The 20285-nt window shown below is 54.7% G+C and overlaps 7 protein-coding genes across 7 annotated transcripts; 4 read left to right on the top strand and 3 right to left on the bottom strand.

The window, feature by feature from the left end:
* Positions 1-186: 186 nt before the first annotated feature.
* Positions 187-2414, bottom strand: HRG_03868 (uncharacterized protein; the record flags this gene model as incomplete). Its single annotated transcript, XM_044862339.1, has 2 exons — positions 187-2080; positions 2140-2414. 2 exons carry the CDS (start codon positions 2412-2414, stop codon positions 187-189), a joined length of 2169 nt encoding a protein of 722 aa, XP_044723365.1.
* Positions 2415-3070: 656 nt separating this feature from the next.
* On the top strand, positions 3071-6649 carry HRG_03867 (ankyrin repeats (3 copies) domain-containing protein; the record flags this gene model as incomplete). The annotated part of the gene is made up of 7 exons (XM_044862338.1): positions 3071-3221; positions 3401-3586; positions 3656-3680; positions 3744-4301; positions 4354-4772; positions 4839-6055; positions 6461-6649. The coding sequence occupies 7 exons, from the start codon at positions 3071-3073 to the stop codon at positions 6647-6649; spliced, it is 2745 nt and encodes a 914-aa protein (XP_044723364.1).
* Positions 6650-6710: 61 nt separating this feature from the next.
* On the bottom strand, positions 6711-7340 carry HRG_03866 (uncharacterized protein; the record flags this gene model as incomplete). Its single annotated transcript, XM_044862337.1, has 1 exon — positions 6711-7340. One exon carries the CDS (start codon positions 7338-7340, stop codon positions 6711-6713), a length of 630 nt encoding a protein of 209 aa, XP_044723363.1.
* Positions 7341-10217: 2877 nt separating this feature from the next.
* HRG_03865 (uncharacterized protein) lies at positions 10218-10820 on the top strand (the record flags this gene model as incomplete). The annotated part of the gene is made up of 1 exon (XM_044862336.1): positions 10218-10820. The coding sequence occupies one exon, from the start codon at positions 10218-10220 to the stop codon at positions 10818-10820; it is 603 nt and encodes a 200-aa protein (XP_044723362.1).
* Positions 10821-14130: 3310 nt separating this feature from the next.
* On the top strand, positions 14131-14811 carry HRG_03864 (uncharacterized protein; the record flags this gene model as incomplete). The annotated part of the gene is made up of 1 exon (XM_044862335.1): positions 14131-14811. One exon carries the CDS (start codon positions 14131-14133, stop codon positions 14809-14811), a length of 681 nt encoding a protein of 226 aa, XP_044723361.1.
* An 851-nt stretch (positions 14812-15662) lies between these two features.
* HRG_03863 (uncharacterized protein) lies at positions 15663-15932 on the bottom strand (the record flags this gene model as incomplete). The annotated part of the gene is made up of 1 exon (XM_044862334.1): positions 15663-15932. One exon carries the CDS (start codon positions 15930-15932, stop codon positions 15663-15665), a length of 270 nt encoding a protein of 89 aa, XP_044723360.1.
* A 2320-nt stretch (positions 15933-18252) lies between these two features.
* On the top strand, positions 18253-19357 carry HRG_03862 (uncharacterized protein; the record flags this gene model as incomplete). Its single annotated transcript, XM_044862333.1, has 3 exons — positions 18253-18333; positions 18645-18873; positions 18960-19357. 3 exons carry the CDS (start codon positions 18253-18255, stop codon positions 19355-19357), a joined length of 708 nt encoding a protein of 235 aa, XP_044723359.1.
* Between the last annotated feature and the right edge of the window lie 928 nt (positions 19358-20285).

Genomic DNA, 20285 nt, shown 5'->3' with positions numbered 1-20285 from the left:
TTATCGATAGAGAGTTCTTGACGACCGGATAAGTGGGGCGCCCACGTGCCGTCCAACGACGCCTCTAAAAAAACATTGGAGTCCGGAGTTTTCAGAGTCCCGTTTTGCCTCCATCTGCTTGATACAATACAAACACAAGGTTGATCTCGACAAGACCCAGCTCAAGGGTCGTAGGAACAGCCTATTCTAATCGATCGAGTCTTGCGCATACGAACGAGACATCATCAGTCGCTCAATCGCCGACCTCACAATTGAGATGTCCCTGCTGCCAGCCAGCCCGTGCCATTGGCGACGGTCTGGCCCCTGCGAATTCACCATACTGGCGGGCAATCCGTCTCGTCTGCGAGGAATCTCGGTCGTGCTCCCCGGGGCCTCGTTCTGTCGCTTTTTCAGCTTCGTCGACTGCGCCGTTGCATCTAGGCCCGCCTGGTCTGCAGCCCTCTCTTCATGGACGACCGATGCCGCCTTGTCAACTTTGCCCTCCGGAGCCTTGCCGCTGGCCCTTGACAGCACCCCGTCCCTTCCTGCCTTATTGTAACTTTGCTGCTCGCCGAGAGGTCCTCGAGTGGCAGACTCCACGTCAAGCGTCTCGGCTTCAGCATCAACTTCTTCCACCTCGGCACGCGGTAGCTCTTCTTCACCCGATATCTTCACTGGATGAAAAGAAACCGCGTCCCGCCGTCCGTCACTTCGCCGACGGCTCTTCTCATGAGCCTGATGGCAAGGACTCTCGCCAGACCCGCGCGGCTCCGCCCGTGAATGGGAACGTCGGTTCGATGCGAAGCCAGATTCTCTTGGTTCCGACTCCAACGGTTCCGAGCGAAATGGCTCTGGTTCCCCCTCGAGACAGTGGGACAGTGGGTCGCGTCCATCCCACTCAGACGCATGCTGATGCCGCATATCGTCTTGGTGCACTCCTGTTGGCATGCTCCAGTCCGGCGGTTCGACCAGCCCTTGCATCACCAGATTCACAACCGGATCAATCAGCTCTTGCTTGACGAGCCGCAGGTTCATGCGCATGCCCATTTCCCTCATCCTCCAGAAAGCTTTCTGGCTACCGGATTCGGAACCCAAGTCGTCAGAAGTAGCTGGCTCGGATGGCGGTTGACTCAGGCTTTCCTCTTCTTTGCCGTCGGCAGGGTCTCTGGGGGCGTCGTGTGGGCTGGGCGGTCGTTGTAACAAAGTGCTACGGCCTTGGGATGGTAGCCAGCTCCCTTGCTCTGAAGACAGGTGTCGGCCGGTGGTGCTGAAAGAGCGGACGGGAAGGCTATTCTGGGATGCCGGCCTTGATGCCGGTCTGGGCGTCGCGGCTTCCTCGTGCTTCTTTCCGTCGTCGTCTCGTCTCAGACCTTGTTGACCCGCCATCTCGGCCCGTATCCCGGCTCGAATCTCGGCCCGTATCCCGGCCCGTATCCCGGCCCGTATCCCGGCTCGAATCTCGGCTCGAACCTCGGCTCGTAGCTGTTCCAGCTCTACCTGCTTCCTCTGGACCACGAGCTTCTCCTTTTCCATGTCGTGCAAAGCTTTTTGCCTGGCCAGCTCCATCATTTCGTCCATGCTTCGCAGTATCCTGTCCCTGGCCCGCTTATCCAACTCGTCCTCCTGTCTTGCCTTGGCTTCCTTCTCCGCCGCCTTTTCCCATGATTCGATTTCCAATTTCGCCCTAATTTCTCTTTCCATCTTTTGTTTCTGCTCCACCACCAGCCGCTCTGCCTCCAGCTCACCACGGAGTTGAATTCTCGCGGCAATCTCGCCCTCCTTCCTTGCTTTTGCGACCACTTCATTGCTCTCCTCCTTGGCTTTTGGCTGCTCTTGCTGCTCTTGCTGCTCTTGCTGTGCCTTCAACTGCGCCTCCACTTTGCTGTTTTCGACATGTTTCGGCCGAGTTGAGTCTTGCTTGACATCAATCGGCTTCTTGTTATGGTAAAAGGACACGGACGGACCAGGGTGTTGACCGTACGGCGGGCTACAATACCAGGGTGGGATATGCGGCTGGTAATGATGATTCAGTCCGGGCGTTTCTACCAACGGCAGCGAGTGGGCAGATGAGTTGCCGCCCTTTGGCACTTTGAGAGGCTTCCTGTGCTGCTTTGGGGGAGGCGGAGGGTAAGAAAAATTGCTGCCTGGAGGCGGCACAACGGCTGCTGCCAGCGTCTCAGACGGCTGCTTATCATCCCGGGATCTTCCTCCAGGTACACGCCTGTGACGTCGACCCATGGGTTGGCCAGCGGAGGGGACACTTGGCCGCCCTCCTCGGTAGGAGCGAGGCTCGTAGCCTCGCCCGCGAAATACCGAGCTTGCAGTAAAGCTGCTCGCTGTGTCGCTGCCGGGGACGCCGTATCTGCCAGGGGGCCTCGGGCGAGGGCGATTCGAGGACCCCCAGCTTTGGCCTCGCCGCTTAAGCCTGCTGGCATTAGATGAACTCAGAGGCTCTGGAGGACGACCTATACCCACCCATCACCACGCCGTGTGGTCGACTCATGAACTGTATAGGTATAGTCCCCGTCATGCTCCCCCTGGGCCTCATCCAGGGATACATAGCTTGCGGGTCCGGGCGGCGAACTGCTCATCGCGCCTCGCCGTGTTACAGGCGTCGAAGGCAATCTGATTGAACCGGAAGGTCATGGGAAGGCTCCTGAGTAGAGACAATGCGTCCCCCTCATCACTGGAGCACTTGAATGGAGTTTGACAGAGGAGAGCAGAGCATTGAGCTTTGGGAGATACCGCAGTCTGCCTTGGGGGTAGCACCTGGCCTTGGATCCAACCGCGCCTCTAACTGACTGTAGCTGTTCGTGCCTCGCCGTATCGCGGCTAATCAGCGACTAGACTTGCTTTTACTTATTCATTGGTGGAAGATCCTGGTTAGCTGAAGGACTGCATCCTGCAACATCGTGGCGGCCTTGGACGCCTTGCCACGCCTATCCCCCCTTCCTTGCCATTTCTGGACGCGGCTGCTGACCGACCATGCGAACAAGTCTGACCAACGATGCAACAGTTCTTAAGCCTTGGGGGACCCGTCGCTGAAAGGTGGAGCGACAGATGGACATGTGAGTCAAGCAACACCTCGAGGATGGCGTGGCCCGATTCAAATACCCAAGGACCGCACATTGCGGCGGACAACAGAGGGTCTGGCAGTCAGTACGTCACTGAAGGACATGGAGACCAAAACGTGGCCTACGGGAACGGCGTGCAGTACAACCTGCATGCCTACTACTACAACTGTGAGCCTCTCGCCGCCCTGCCATCGGCTTGTTCTTCGTTGCTGACGGGCCAAGGCATGCCTTCGCTATGGCACCTCGACCATGTGGGACATGGGCCTGACAAGTCAAGGCGTGTGTTTTCCCGCCTCATCCCGAGTTCAACTAGATGGAAAGAACGTATCAGTTAACCTGAACTCAAGTCACGCCCGTCATCAGCTGGCTGATGGGTCAGTGGGACCTGTCGGCCTTGAACTTCCGCCGCCACCACTCCGAGTACTGCAGCCAACGAGAACCAGGTACAGGCGGATGGGTCCTGAGCAGCAAGGTATTTCAGAGTTGGAAGAGCCCATCCACAACTTCGAGGTTTCTGCAGCTACACGGAAATCGTAGGTACCGCTCAGGGGATCATGCCGCACGTTTTTGCTCCCTCGAGCTGACTATGACCTTCCAAACAGTGGGATCCGGCAAAACCATTCTCGTGTTGGCATTTAATCTTTCCTACCCTGGAATGTAACAGGCCTTGCTGATCGTTCTTTGTCCCAGATCCCTCATCGTTGACACCATATTGGAAGAAATAAGAGGGCGAAATGACGTTGCTTGCATTTACTTCTATTCCCAAGGAGAAGACCACAAACCACCTGAGTATATTTGGGCCACTCTGTTGGCACAGCTCCTTCAAAATCATGGGTATGAAACCCTGGCGCAGGAAGTCATGGACGAGTTCAACATGTCACTTCAGGGATCGACTACACTCCATTCATCACAGTATCTCCATCTATTCAACGCCCAAGTGGCCACGCTCAAGACAGTCTACCTGGTCATTGATGACTTGGACAGCTTTCCCGATGTCCCCGGCCGAAGCTCGCGCCAGATGATCATGAATGACCTCAAAGGCATGCCGTACAACGTCAGAGTCCTTTTCACATCCAAGCAGGCCGGACCGTATCAACAGCTGCGCATTGAACCAAAGAAAAGCGACATAGAGACCTATGTCAGAAGTAGAGTCCAGAGCAATGCGGTCCTCAACGGCGAGAGAGCAACGGCTATCCATCGGCAGGAGGTCATCGAAGAAGTCACCAGAGTGACATTGACGAGCAAGATGTCAGTCCAGCCCCCTTTCATGTACAATAGCTGGCCTGACATTTCTGTACAGCTTTCTGTTGGCCAGGCTGCACATGGACAACTTGAGCAAGCAGGGGACTCTTGCCGACATCATGGCCGCATTGCGTCAGCTGCCCGACAGCTCACACAATGCATTCGAGGCGTCGATTCAGCAAATAACCAAGAAACCCGAGTTTCAGAGCAGTCTAGCAAGACACGTTCTTACTTGGGTGGCACATGTAAAATCCGACTTGAACGCGGAACAGATTCGGGATAGCTTTGCCATCCAAAGGAGCAAGGGAATACGTTTCCAAGACCATCGGCCATCCACAGACTCGGTGTTGTCCGTCTGCGCTGGTTTGGTCATCAGGGACACGAGCAACGATAGCCTGCGCCTTGTCCACGAGTCCGTGCAGGAACATCTGGAACAACACGGCATCATTTCGCAGGATGCCGAATTGGAAGTGACCAGTACGTGCCTGACTTCTCTATTAGTCGACGACCAAGACGTGGAGACTTCGCTGCTGCGATATGCAGCCCGTAATTGGTGCACCCATCTCGGCTGCCTTGGCCAGAAAATTGACCCCGGGACCGACGCCTTGGTTCTCAAGTTCCTGAAAGACAGCTCCAAGCTAACGAGGGCATTTCGTCATATCGATGAGACCAAGGACCGTGGTCTGGATGGCATGACCGGCCTACACGCCGCCATGCATTACAACATCCCATCCTGGGCGAATCGTCTCATCAAAATCGGCGTCGACGTGAACGCAAAGTGTCGTGACGGCCAAACTGCTGTACACTGGGCCGTGAGGTACGGCCGGCGGAAACTCCTGAAACTACTCATTCGAAACTCTGCAGATTTGAATATGCAGGATAGAGCTGGCGATACACCACTACACAAAGCTCTCATGGGGTCGACTAGCCACGGTGCTGATATCGTGCAAGACTTGGTTAAGAGCGGCGCGAGATTCGACATTCCGGGCAACGAGGGACTGAGTCCCTTGACGTCGGCCATCAAGTATGGTCCTACGTCCATTGCTGACATATTTGTCAAGAATCAGGTCGATGTGAACGCCGAGAGCTACGAGGACTGCACTTCGTTGAGACATGTGTTTTGCAGTGGGCCTGACGTGGTCGGGGGAGGCGTGGGGAAGACGGCTCGTTCAGGAACCCCAGACGGATTGCTTAGACAAGCCGTCGAGAGCCATGCTCGTTATCTGATGAAGCGCCTGTTGTGGAGAGGGGTGGACCTGAATCGTCCCTCGGCCAAGGATGAATGGACTCCCCTGATGGACGCAGTCGAGAGACAAGACGTTGACACGGTGCAGCTGCTCGCCGAACACGGGGCAGAAGTTAACATAAGGACGAAGGATGGTTCGACCCCGCTGATCGAGGCGGTAAAGTTCAGAAACCAGAAACTTGTCTGGGCGCTGCTGAACAGAGGAGCCCGGCCGGATGAGCGAAATGACAAAGGCTGGCCGGCTCTCTTCTACGCCATCAAGAACGGAGATAGGGCCATAGTTTGGCTCTTGGTCACCAATACGGCGGACCTGACTTTTGAGGGCAAGAACATTCCAAATGCCCTTGAGCTGGCCTTGAAATGCCGCGATCTTTCCGTGGCCTGGCTCCTGTGCGAGCACGGAGCCAGTCCGGGCGCCGCTGACGACCGGGGCACAACGGCGCTGCACCGGGCTTCCAACAGGGGAAGCCTCGCGGCAGTGCGCTTTCTTGTCGACCGGGGAGTTGACGTTGATGTGAGGGATAAGGCCGGGCTGACTCCTTTGTATCATGCCGTGCTGGGCGGCTGTGACGAGATAGCCGCCCTACTCGCATCACGGGGAGCTAGTCTCAGTGTCCAGGACCCCGAGGGGAGAGGTGCTCTCGCATTGGCAACACAGATGCAGCGTCAGTCGATGATGCGGGTGCTGCTTGAGCATTGCGTACCGGATGACGGGCATGACCGAAACTACCTGAGGGCCCTGCACCTCGCCGCTCGTCGAGGCTTCAACGGCGAGATACAGCTACTGTCGAAGAGCAGGAGAGTGAACTTGAGCTCGGCAGACGATCGAGGCTTTACGGCTCTCCACCACGCCGTAGCAAGTTCCGTCGCCCAGGCCGACACAGTCCATGTCCTAGGCATGGAGGGCGCCAATCTCTAGGCCCGGGACCGCGATGGGCGGACCCCGTTGATGCTGGCTGCGCAGCTGGGGAAGGAGGTTGCGGTGCGCCAACTGGTGGCTGAAGGAGCCAATGTCAATACACAAAACGCGAGTGGATGGACAGCAGAGGACTACGCGGGGGGTCATGCTGGCATTCAGAGCTTCCTTCGCAACAAGCTTCGTCTCTAGTCTATCAAGCCCAGGCTGCCCAAATGTCTCTCAATAAACAGGTCGATATTTCCATTCTACACTAGCCTCGAGCAAGATAAAAGTCGCCGGTCATGGCGCCGTTGAACTGCAATCCCGTTCCGCTCGTCATGTTCTGGTTCCCAACCCCCCTGTGAACAAACTGTGATCCCGATCCTAGATTATGCAAGACTACCGACGACTTGTCCTCATAGAAGCCGCCACCGTTATCCATGTCAACCGCCGCCATGAGCTTCATTATCTGCGCTCTCGTCGCCGTCTTGACGGCATGATTCGCCGTCAGGACATGCAGATCGCTCATGATGCCATCCATCAGGCCCTCGACCTTTGTGGCGTTGGGGATTGTCCTGAGGGCTTTGAGATATTTGGTCGTCCTCGACGCCCCGACGGGCGGGATGGTAGCCCGGAATATTCTCTCGAGCCCGGCGGCCTTGAGTTTGCAGCCTTCGAGGACCGTCTTGAGGGCGCCGGAGCATTCGGGCGCAACGTGGTCCTCGGCCAGGCCCCTGTATGCCGCCCGGAGGCTATCCTGGACGAGCGGGAGCCGCGAGCCCACGTCACGAAAGGACGGCGGCAGGCCCGAGGCGTCCTCGACGGCTCTGTAGACTTTGTGAGAGACGTCGAGTATAGCGATGATTCCCGAGATGATGCCTATCACTTCAGCTCCTGACATGGTGAGGTTTTTGTGGCGTTTTTAGGCGGCAACGGAGAAGGGGGGGCTGGGTTGGAGAAACAAGAAAGAGGATGTTGAAGTTGTCTCCTCCTTCACCATACGGCGAGCCTATCAAAGCATCCAAAGCTACGCACGTACATTCCTGAACGGAGTATGTTGCGAAGCCGCTCGTAGGACCTCTAGAGGTTCCCTGCTTGCTGATGCTCCTGCTGAGACAGTCAGCCAGGACGTCAGGCCTGCTTTCTGATGCGTCGGCTGAGACAGTCAGCCCGGCCGTCAGGGACGGTGTCCTAGGAAAAAGGGCGCAGCCACCCCGACGATTGACGGAGGTGTGAGGCAGACGGAGAAGATCGAGATTGTGGCCAGGAATAAAGGGCGAGGAAGGAAGGAACAGACACAGAGAACAGAAGGGAAAATGGAGCAGCACCGGACGATTCTGAAATACTAACTTTATGCCTATTTGGCCCTACTATTCGTGACAGTCATGAGCCGGGAGGAACTACGTTCCTGTAACTTCCATTCCGACCGAAAACCACTCTCAAATCAACGAGATGTCGAAGTCTTCTGCCGCCCCTGCACGAGCGATCCTCTCAGGACCAAGCAACTGGGACAAATGGAGAAGGGAGCTCAGGAATCGAACTGACAAGACGATCCATAGCCTGATCTTTACCAACGAGGACCCCCTCGAACCTCCTGAGCGACCTGAATTCCGCCACTACGCCCTGATGCTGTTAGACTCGCTGACCTCTCTGCCGTTCAGAAGAGAGATTATAACGACGCGATGCGGGACTATGATATCAGGAGGAAAGAGTATAAAGATGAGACTAAACTGGTTACCAACGCTCGCATAGCGATGCAGGAATCAGTGGTATCCTCGAAGCAGAACGCCTTCGACGAAGACCTTCCAATTCGTCAGTGGTTTAAACGTCTAGAAGCGTCGACGGCCCCTGAAGCGGGATATATGATGAATCTCACAAGGACCAAGTATTCGACCCACCTAAAGAGATTTAACGCAAAGGATCTAGACTCCTGGATCGACAAATGGGAAGACATAATGTCTGACGCCGATAAGTATAAGCTAATGGAGGCCCAAACGGGCCAGTGGCTTAGAGACGTTGCCACATTGATTAGGCCTCTGGATAACTCCCTAGGCTACCAGTACGAACAAGGAAGCAGGATACTCGACGCAAAATCAGAGGCTACCCAGGGAAACTGTTCGACTTCGACCGATATGGTCCTCCTGCTGCTGCTCCTGTTAACCCCGTTGTTCACAATCCGGCAGCAGCTGCAGTAGCCGCGATGGCCGCTGCAGCAACGGCCGCAGTCGCCGCCGTTCTTGCAGCCCAAGCTCCGACGGAGAGTCAATGGACTGTTGAGAGAGTCGTGCGAGATGTGAAGCATCTGGCCGAAAGCAGAGAAGCAGAAAAACCCGAGGTGCTATCAAAGAGGAGGCGCATTTCATGCGGACAAAGCAGCAGCAGACGCAGACGATGCGGACGAAGTACCGCCAGCGAAGAAGAAGAAGCTGGACAGAGAGCCCTTGAAAGGAGCCATATTCCAAAAGAGATCCCTGCCTTGCCTGCAGACGCAAGGGACACGAGCTCGAGGGTTGCTGGCAGGTTATCGAAGAAGCCAGACCAGAGGGCTATAATCCGCCCCTGAAAGGTATCTCAAGATGACACGAGAGAGTCGCTGACGATCCTGTCCTGAAAAGGAGAATTGAAGATATTCGAAAGAAAATGCAGAAATAGCAACCAAGGATGAGGGGAAGGCTTGTGGGCTCAGCAAACCCAGCTTTCGTGTTCTCAGCTGAGTCCCCTGGCCTAAGGGGATCGGAATATCCGCTTAAGAATTCAACCCTCCTTGATTGCGGCGCATCTCTTCATATCAACAACAAGCTCAGTCGGTTCCGATCGTTTAAAAAGGCCAAGAATGACTTTATCGTCGCCGGTGACTCTCTCGTTCGAATCGAAGGATTCGGGCGAGTCAATGTCGCAACGACGATGCCTGACGGCTCCCACCGAACACCCGATTAAAGAAGGTTGCCTACTGTCCCGGTTTCTCATCGAGCCTGGTTTCTTTGCAGACTCTTATCGACGACGATCAGATCTTTTGGGATACGCTGTCTGAGCCTATGAGGCTAGTCCGAAAGGGCCAGACTATCGGGATCACCGAGAGGAAATATCAGCAGTTTGTTGTTGAATACCAGCCCGTGGAAACCGAATTCCCGGATTTCAACAGTGCGTTCCAGGCATCGAAGAAGGAGACAAGGAAAGCTCGAAGAGCCGGCTCAAGAGATCCTCGACCTGCCTCTCAAGGAGACGGCAAGCTTTGGCACGCCCGTCTTGGTCACCCTGGTCCAATGGCTTTGCACAAGCTAGGCCTACAAAGGGGGGTCCGGATTAAGGGCCGAAAACCGTCGAATGCGAGTACTGTGCTCAGGGGAAGGTCAGAAGGCAAGTCTCCCGCCGTCCACCTGACGAGGAAAGAGACAAGCCGTGCTACGAGATCTGGATAGACTGGACCGACCTTGCGAGAGACCACGAGAACTACGTCCGTGTGATGTTTATCACAGACGCCTTCTCTGGAATGGTCTTTCCTACTTCATGAAGACCTACAAGGCAAAGGAACACGGAGCTGTCTTGAAAGACTTTTCCTCCTTTATGCTCGCTCGCTTTGGATTTAAGACGAATGTCGTGCGCTCTGACGGCGAGCTCTTCACGAAGAAAATCTCAGCCTGGATGAGGAAGAAAGGGATGACAAAGGCGATGTCAGCTTCCAACACTCAGGACCAGAATGGTGGAGCCGAGAGGTCAGGAGGATCTCTACCGAGAGAGCGAGAGTCATGAGGATTGCCTCTCGACTACCGCATTCACTATGGAAAGAGATCATCGAAGCAGCCTGCTACCTCGAAACCGAACGCCAAGAGAGCCTCGATTCGCCGCTGAAAACGCTAACGAAGGAGAAGCCGACTGGAAGTCTCCCATTGACTTGTTCACAGGAAGAAAAATCAGCTCACATCTTCGTGCGTACGGCTGCCGAGCCTACGCAATGACAGCAAATGCACAGCTTGGATTGAGGAAGAGGTGGAAGCTCGACCCGAGAGCTCACATCGGATACCTCATCGGTTATAAGTCTACAAATATCTTCCTAATTTGGGTCCCTCTCTTGAAGAAGGTCATTGCAACGAGAGATGTTGTCTTTGACGAGTATACGTTCTTCGAAGGAGGAGGCGAGCGGATGCCGCTGCCTGCGAGCATCGGAGAGATGATCCAACAGATTGAAATCCCGGAAGGCCAGACGGCGAATCAGGCCATCCTTGACGAAGAGACCGATGAAGACACTGATATCGAGGACTTCGAGGATGATGACATCAGAATGGCTGAAGATAACGAAGACGAGGAGCAGGGACAACAACAAAGCGAAGAGCAGGAAAAGAAGACTACGGGAGAGCGCGGGAGCTGGAAGATGCATACCTAACGCCACCAGCTTCTGACCCGGAGGAAGAAGAACCACATGGAGTCTTTTCGGTTCACTTTCCATACGCTGACCCTAAGGGGTGGTGGTAAAGCCCTTTCCAAGTCGATCTGGAGCCGTTGCAAGCTCAGAAGAGAGTCCGGGTTCAGGATGATCCTGAAGAGGAGGCTCACCCTGAGGGGTGGGTTGCTCTCTTGGAGGAGCGGCATTTCAAGCCGACCTTGAAGGCCTGATGAAAGAATCGCGTTTGAAAGCTCTGGAACCATTTGATCAACCAGAGCTGGATCAGTCATACATCGACCGTTTTGCCGACTTCGTCCCGGTGCCAATTGAGGACGGGGTGCACGGAGCCTTCACAGCAGGAAGGTTGTTCAGACCGAAAAGCGCAAAAGTCCACAAGAGAGACCTACCCGAGCCTCCACAGACGCAGAAGCAACTAGAAAAACACCCGTATAGAGAGGAATTCACCCAGGCTCAGAGAGACCACCTGGCCTCACATGCGGAAATGGGCTCGTTTGACGAGGTCTTCTGGACGAAGGCTGCTGGAAAGCAGGTCCTCGGTTGCAAGTGGGTATTCATCTATAAGACTGATAAGCACGGCAATCTCCAAAAGTGCAAAGCTCGCCTCGTTGTCTGTGGCAATCAGCAAGAAAAGGGGGACCTGCCTACTCGAGCGACTACCCTCGCAGGAATGTCGTTTCGTACGCTAATGGCCATTGCCGCGGAACACGACCTCGAATTGGAACAGATGGATGCAGTCAATGCTTTTGTTCATGCCCCCCTCGACGACGAAGAAGTTATCTTCATGAGGATGCCACCGGGGTTCCAGAAGAGGGGGAAAGTCCTACGCCTGAGAAAAGCTCTCTACGGACTACGCCGCTCGCCGCTCCTCTGGCAACAGATGCTTACGTCGTCTCTAGAGGAACTGGGATTCAGAAAAGTTCCCAGGAGCCGTGTGTCATGGTGAAGGGAGCGGTGACCGTCTTCTTCTACGTTGATGACATCATCTGGGCATTCCGGAAGGAGGACGAAGGGTCGTCGAAGAAGCTACTCGGGGACTACAGAAAAAGATCAACCTAACTCGGCTTGGAGAACCTCGCTGGTTCTTGGGGATTCGTATCCTCCGCGATCGTCAAAGGAAGACGCTTTGGCTGACGCAAGACGCCTATATCGACAAGATCGCGTATAAGTTCCTGTTAAACAACGACAACGCCCTGAGTCTCTCAAGCTCCCAGACACGCCAATGATCTCTGACGAAGAGCTCCTGCCAGCTACAAGCCAAGCAAATGAAAGGAAAAACATCAGTATCTCCAGAAGGTTGGTTCCGTGCTCTTCTCAGCAATTTCAACGCGACCAGATATTGCGTTTGCCGTATCCCGACTGGCAAGACATAACCACAATCCCGATGAGAAGCACCAGAAAGCAGCAGACAGAGTTATCCTCTTCCTCTTTGCAACGAGATCGTACGCGTTACGTCTCGGAGGAGGATCGAAGGAAGCGGAGCTGTTCCTCTGTTCGAGTGACGCATCGTTCGCAGACAATTCAGTCGACAGGAAGAGCTCACAAGGCTACGTCATGACCCTATTTGGAGGATCAGTGGCGTGGAGAGCGTCAAAGCAAGCGACAGTCACGACGTCAAGCACGGAGGCTGAGTTGCTTGCTCTCTCAGAGGCGTCAAAGGAGGCGATCTTCCTGAGCCGTCTGTTGAATTCCCTGGACATCCGAATTCCTCTCCGTTGGTAGTGGAATGCGACAATGCCCAGACGATCAGACTTCTCAAAGAGGAGAGTACGAAGCTCTCGACGAGACTGAGGCACGTAGACATTCATCAGCATTGGCTACGACAAGAGGTTCAAGATGCTCGAATTGGTCAATTGGGTGCCTACGACACATATGCGAGCAGATGGCTTGACGAAGGCATTGCCGAGGCAGAAGCTCCTCGAGTTCCAACGAATGGTTGGGCTTGAGGAGATAAAGGAACGATTGAGTAGAGAGGCCAAGCTTGAAGAATTACGAGATGTGATACATCCCGTGATAGCCATAAAGAGGCCCAGGGCGAGAGATGAGTCGTGCACGACATTCCCGCATCTCTAGCAACGTCCTGGTTGGCCGTCACTAAGGGGGTGTGTTGCGAAGCCGCTCGTAGGACCTCTAGAGGTTCCCTGCTTGCTGATGCTCCTGCTGAGACAGTCAGCCAGGACGTCAGGCCTGCTTTCTGATGCGTCGGCTGAGACAGTCAGCCCGGCCGTCAGGGACGGTGTCCTAGGAAAAGTGGGCGCAGCCACCCCGACGATTGACGGAGGTGTGAGGCAGACGGAGAAGATCGAGATTGTGGCCAGGAATAAAAGGGCGAGGAAGGAAGGAACAGACACAGAGAACAGAAGGGAAAATGGAGCAGCACCGGACGATTCTGAAATACTAACTTTATGCCTATTTGGCCCTACTATTCGTGACAGAGTACTCGTACTTGCACAGGAGAGCGGGCTCAACGATGTGGCCAGTACAGGGTGCGGCAACTTTCAACATTACAAGGCGTCCAAGATATGTTAATGCATATATAGGACGACTTGTACGCAAGTGCCCTGGGCGGTCTGACTACGTCGTGCCAGGCTTGTCAAGCCCACGTGTGTACAAGATGGTGTCCAGCGGGAAGAAAAGAAGAGAGAGCGAGAGAAATTATTGCGGCGGGATGTCCCATTTCGCAGCTTGCAGTACAGTACAAGTCATGTAGGGGTGGCGATGAGCGGCACCTGGTCAGCACATATGCAGTGCTACACCAACTTACAAACTGCATACACTAACATGCGACTCGCAGCTGGCCGAGGGGGCCAGGGACTGCCAGTGGCCTCAGCCCGAGAGGGAGGGCTCATGTAACAACGGATAGATGGAGCACAAACCGAGCGCTGTGTCGCCTCAACACCACAAAGCTTCTCAGCACAATTCTCGCGAGAAGGCAAAAGAACAGTGCTCAAGATGCAACCGGCCTCGGCTTGGTAGTCAAGCATCGAGGCGGCCAATGTCAGCATACTTGTAGGCGGATGCTGCAGCGAGGCAAAGAGAGGGAGGCGTTCACGTACTGGGCAGCCAATGAGGAGCAGAAAAAGGCAAATGGCTGAAAGAGCTGAACGCATAGAAACAGCCTGCACCTCAAGGCAGACTACAGAGCTCTGCCGCCTTGCCAAGGCTTGTTGCGCGGAATTTCTGCAACAAAACGTTGATCGTCGGGCCCGAGCAGGTATATAATGCTACACCATCGCCAGCTTCAACCGTCTTTGTTTTCTTCTGTTTCTGACGAGACGACCCATCATCAAACATGTCGGACAACAGTATGACCAAGCTGTACACTGAGATGTCTCTCAACAACACTCGCAATGCGTTCAACGTCAACGCAGGGTTGGCCAGCAAACTTGAGGGCACATCCGGCCTGCCCCCGGCCTTCTACGTCGTCGCCCGGCGTGTCCCCGAAGTCTCTAGGCTCTTCGACTGCTTGACGGAGCGTGTCGAGTCGGCCGGGCAAGAAGACGAGAAGAAACTCGTCGAGATCCAGCAGGTGGCTAACTACTGCCGTCGCCAGGCTGAAGACCTCGAGAAGGCCCTTGTCGCAGTCGTCACAATTGGAGACGCTACCCTGAGACTCGAAAGGTACCGCGAGGCTGTGGAGGGAGGCGCCCAAAGACCCGAGCAGGTCATGAGCAGCGTGCTCAGCCGCCTCGGCGATGTCATCAGAGAGCCCTTTGTCAGCCGAGAGCATGTCAACAAGGTGCAGGAGATGCTCAACGAGGTCAAGAAGTTGCCACCGTCTTTGAAGCCGGACTCTAGAGAAGGTGTTAGGCTGTACAACAGCGGCTCTGGAACTCAGCTCTACCACGGCGGCACAGGGAGCCAGCCGAACTGTAACGGCGGAACCCAGATCAATGGCGACAGCCACGGCGCTAGCTATCACTTTGCGTCTGAGCCGTCTAAGGGAAATTCCCTCTGGCCCAAAAACAAATAGAAGGGCGCTGTGCCACGCGTCCTCAAGTCTTGGTACATGAGCGTGGGAGCGTTTCCGTGCCTGTATTCGCTCTATTTGGCGCGGGCCTGCTCCTCCAGTCAGTCACCGCAAGGGAAAGGAGCTACCAGCCTGATTTTTATCGTTTCTGTTCCACATGTTATCAGCAATACTACATGCAGTCTGCTTTTACGACTCGAACCAGAAGAGCAGCCTCAAGTCGCAACTGAGAAGGCACGCGGTGTCCAGTCCTAGATGGGCGGCCGAGTTCGCGGTCCCTGATTCTTCTTAATCCGTTTGCCGAATTGCCATGTCTTGATTCCTGACCAGTGACTCTTCTTCTGCCTATCAATGCGACTGTTGCTTGCGCGGTCCAACTTGCGGCGAATAAGCCACGAGGCTCACTTTCAGCGGAGACGCGGGTTCCCGAGTTGATATAAGGGCTCCAAATGCATCCAACCTCGGACTCCGAGGAACCTTAGGGCGTCGGTGATCCCGCATTGCGCATAGACTGTGCCTCTGAGTCAAGCCAGCCACTTCAGGCGCTCTCCCCTGAAGGCCACTAAAAATGTCAACCTCTACTCATACAGCGCCCTTTGAGATGCCTGACTAGTGGGCGAAGAAGGTCCGGCACACTCTTTGCATCTATGAATAGCGTTTTTTTTTAAGGCAGCGGCTGCCGGCCTTGGGATAGAGGTGCCCAAGACTCCTGTTAGATGTTCGCCGCAGCTTTGATCGGACTTTTGCTGTCTCAGAGCCTATCCGCCTAAACTACTCTGGTCTTGCTGAAACATCTGCCAAAGATATCATCATGCATTCTTCCAGCCCGGTCCGTACTCTGTGATACCGGCCGTTTATACCCTCAGGCCTTGCTGCCGATCGGTCTCCTCGCTATTCGCCCAGTTGGGAGCGTGATCTAGTATCAGATCATCCTCGACATCGGTCTCGTCGCTATCAAAGGCGTCGGACAGCTTTTGGCGGCGCTTGTTGTGCCGTTTTGGCGAGATGACGTGACCGCGCACGTTGAAGACACCCACCACGAAGCCCAGGACGAAGGCGGCCAGGGCCGTGATCAGGAGGACGACTGCCTGGTCCCATAGGTTGGAGGCAGCAACAAGGGGCATCGTGTGAGAAAGAATTGCTGGCCGGCTTCCTGAAGATGCGGTGGCGCGTGTTCCTGACACGCACTCGGCAGACTGATTGTATCGAAGGATGGCCGGGTTTTCCTCCCGCCTCGGGCGCGGAATAAATGACGATAATGGACAATGGCCAGCAAAGTCCGAACTGGGCCGCCGAGATGGTGAACAGAATCGGATGACTGGGCCCTGATAGCTTCATGACCATATTGAAGGGAACAAGGGCGGGTCGAGCGACCGCGGGCTTCGTCAGATCAATATATGCATAGGCTGCGACAGTGGGAGTCCGCAGACGAGAGAGAAGTATGACGACAGGATCTGCATGGCGTGGGATGCTGTCACGACTCAGAATTTACTTTAAGGGGTCGACCGGCTTTCGACAGCAGGCCCGGACAGGACTTGCTTGACTCTGCTCTGTTTGATTTTCCGATGGTTCATGAGACAACAATAGGCGGTATGCGAGCTAGTTTCCATCCCTGGAAAGGCCTGTAATCCACAACACTGTGGCAAGACTTGCAACACACCCACCCACACCCCCGTGCTTAGTCCGTGCGCAGTCACCATCGCATCCAGCAAGATGGACAGTATCAGCTTGGTCTGGTTGAATAAGTGGTAGAAAGAACACAGTCAGTGTTCTATTACAGATTTCTTAAATGGGGTTGATTGGAAAAAGACCCCGGCTTAGCTCCCCCTATAGTGGCATCGAGGCGGCGGCGAGACACCAATGCCACCGTCCCAAAGCGGCTTCACGTCATCGCCAGTCCGTGGCTTCCTTGACATACGATTAATGTTTAATTGAGTCATTGACGTATGCGCAGAGGCCGACAATAGATTCGCCGGCACTCGTCGAATCTACATCGTCAAAGGTAATGAGAATAAGGCGTTTGGCCTAGACAAGAACAAGTCGGAACAAAACGAATCTTGCTTCGTAATACAGATAATTACCTTCTTAGTTGCCCTGGTAGTAGCAGGAAAGATGACTCGTCCTGAGAGACAAAGTTACCAAATATAATTACTACTACATTTCTCCAAGAGAAAGCCAGTCGCAGCAAGATGCTCAGTCAGTTCGATCGATAAGTTCGGTATCATAAAGAGATGCGCTTCTATAAATAAAGGGATTCAATATGGGTAGATGTGATAAACCGTAGACAATGAGCCATATACTCGAACGGGCCGGACTGATAGCACCGCATTGAGTGACAACGTAGTCTCGGCCCTTTCCAGTTATCCATAATTGAAGAAATATAAATAAAAGACCGACAACTGCAAATCCAATGATGGACATGTACCGTTATCAAACAGACCCTAGGATTGCAAGCCGTGTGTAGACATAATTGAAGACCAGGTCACGTAGCCCAAAACGAAAACTGTTCCCATTGTTCTTCGACAAGGTGCTCTCCCAGTTGTGAAAGCATTTGGTCATATAGTTCAGAATTAGACCGGTTCGGGGGACCAAGGGAAGGCCAGCCACCCAGCACTGCCCCAGCTCATTGTCAACCCCAAACACTAAACTGCTTCCCGATGATCCGTGAACATGACACCTCCGTGCCATGGCTGTGCGCTCGACTCACTGTATCTTCACGGCCCAGGACGAATTATGGAGTAGGTACATATCTGACCAAATATACCAAGTTATTCCGCAACTGTAGACAGGTCATTGCGCGTCAAGACACGACCCCCGACGCTTGTCAACACTGGATAGTAGGCATACGTACAAAGTCATGCTGTCTACAAGATTATGGATCCAGTTTAAACTAATGATGGGAGTGGTGACGAAGGTGTGAGTCAATGACTTGTGCATATGCTTCCACTTCGCTGTTATAGAATGACAACGTGCGTCACGTCTCAAAGGAGCCTTGTCCTCAGGTCCAAGTCGAGCAAGACTGACTACAATTCGCCCGCGATCAACGTGAATGGCGCAGCCCTCGGTTACCACTCTTTCCTGTTAAGGATCTATCCCGAATACACGACTGGAGGCCATCCCCACGGCCAGCACAGGCCGCTTTTCAGATGATGGCCAGCCAGGTGCTGGACGGATTGTGGACCTACACCCGTGGATGATATCTGGTGTATAATAGCCTGTTGGCGCCGGCCTCTGCATCTCGAACCACCATCGCATCTCATCACTCTCTGTCTGTCTTTGATATTTCTATTGCTACCTGGTTGCCAACCAGAATCCAGTCTTTACGTCGTATTTCATCACATTCTCTGCCTCCCGGCCTTTAGCTGTTCTTCTCTGCCTACAATGTTGAACAAAAGCCCTGTCTCGGCGGGCGTCGTCGCCCTCGCCGCTCTTTAAGGCGTCGCCATGGCTCAGGAAATCGACACCAACCATGTCCTGCAGAGGCTCGAGAACAAGACGACAATTAATGATCAGTGCCACTCCGTGGTAAGAACTACCAGCTCGGCATCAAAAACGCGGTGCCGCCCTGCATCGCCGAGCAGTACATCTCGAGCATGTGCGGGTCTGTCAGCCGCCTCTCCGATAAGGAGGCGACGGACCAGAAGCGGGATTTTGCTGTTTACAAACAGTGCTTGTTCGGCGAGGGCGCGTCCTATAAGAAGGATGTCATGGGCTGCCTGGCCTGCGAGCTGCTGTCTCAGGAGCGTTACGACTAGATGAGCGGCCACTGGATCAACGCCTTCAACAAGTTTGAAAAGGACGACCCGCCCAAAGCCCTCGCCTGGGGCTAATTCCAGGGAGACGTCGGCAATTCCTGGAGCAATTTTACAGGCGTGGCCTTCGCAGACCGGAAGCCGCTCAAGAATTTCACCGTCGAGGAGCACTATCCCGACAGACCCGAGACACAGGGGCTCGCCCGCTTTACCATCAACAACACTACCTACCCGGCGTCGGCGGCTTCGGGAGAGCTCAACAACCTCAAGCAGGAAGCCGTTCAGCGGCAAAATCCATCGGCGACGACGTGGAGTGCGTGAAGGGGAAGTCAGCGGCTTCCTCGACGGCGGCCGCCATGCCTACGACTCTTCTCGCCGTGCCCTCTGCCGCGAAGCCAGGACAACGCCTCGCCACGAAGCTGTCGGAGACTGCGGACACCGCCGCGGCCTCCACTCCCACGGCTCTTGCCAAAGGCGACGGGCTGGAACTCCAGACCTGGCACCGCCAGGTCCGGCACGTCTTCTCCGACAACGACATTACCGTCGGCGGTTTCGGCGATCTCGTTTGCTCCTTTCAATATGTCGCACTCAAGTCGAGCGCTGTTCCCGCCGAGGGTGAGCGCCGTGCCATTGCCGCAGATGAGGCCGCCAATATGTACCGGGCCCCCGACTGCCAGTGCCAAGCCCAGAAGATTTCGCGCGAAATGTCCGCATCAAGTCCGAGCCCGTCGGCGAGGCTGGTAAAGCCGCCATGGAGGTGGTCAGCTGTCAGGATAGCCCTGCTGATGATGTCCTGAGGAACGAAATCACCATCGACGTCACGGGGTCGGTGATCTGGCAGTTGGACCGGTCTGGATCAGGGGGTGACTGGCGAGAGTGGCACCAAAGCTGCTGCTACTACGCCCCAGAAGCAGTCTGCTGGTGTCGGCGCTGCCTTGTATACGGGCTCATCGGGCCAGTCCGAGCAGGGATGCTCGGAATGCTCGCGTCCCGCTGCCACCCCCACGGCGGCCAAACCGGCGGCCAAGGCTTGCTAAAGGGTCCATTCGGCATCCCGCTCCAGCCACGACGATTCGATCGTTTTCTTCTGTTTCCAATCGGAAGTTCGTCCAGCTCGGTAGTGGAAGATACCAGGCAGGGGCTGGCACGTAGGAAAACATAGGAAGGGGGAAGGGAACAGCGAAAAGGAATTTCATAGAACGAGATGTTTCTTGTCCGGATTCGTTGGCCAAGAGCACGGTCAAGCAGCCACAGGCAATTCTGGCTCCAATCGCCCTTCCTAAGCGTTTTTTGCTTTATTTCGACCTTTGTTTCATATTGAAGCAGCAGAAACATAACATTTAAATCTATAGATTGTATCAACAGAAAATTGGAGTGAGTTTACATGTCCAAGCCTCGAAGACGCTGTGAGGGCTACAAACTTTGTGGCTCTCTTGGTACTCTTGACAGTAAGGGGCAGTTAACGCTTATAGGTTGAGGATTAAGCGGGGATGTTACAGAAGTCCATAAACAACTTGAACGAGACTCCCCGTTCGGCTTTTTTCCACGCCGCTCGGGACCGTGATAAGAGTCCGGTGCCGGCATCCCACTGCGGGCAGGGCACATGGCACCTAGTCACGGTAGTCTCACCGCGAGCTTGACAGGATCAGACTCGACGCACCAAGGCAGGCCGATGACCTTGTAATAGTCACAGAAGCCGCATAGAGCCCTTTGGCCGTATCGAGA

Source organism: Hirsutella rhossiliensis, assembly GCF_020360975.1.
Source record: "Hirsutella rhossiliensis strain HR02 chromosome Unknown scaffold00003, whole genome shotgun sequence".
Classification (NCBI taxonomy): Eukaryota; Fungi; Ascomycota; class Sordariomycetes; order Hypocreales; family Ophiocordycipitaceae; genus Hirsutella; species Hirsutella rhossiliensis.
Note: the sequence above shows the minus strand (reverse complement) of the source record. Positions and strands in the feature narration are given on the sequence as shown.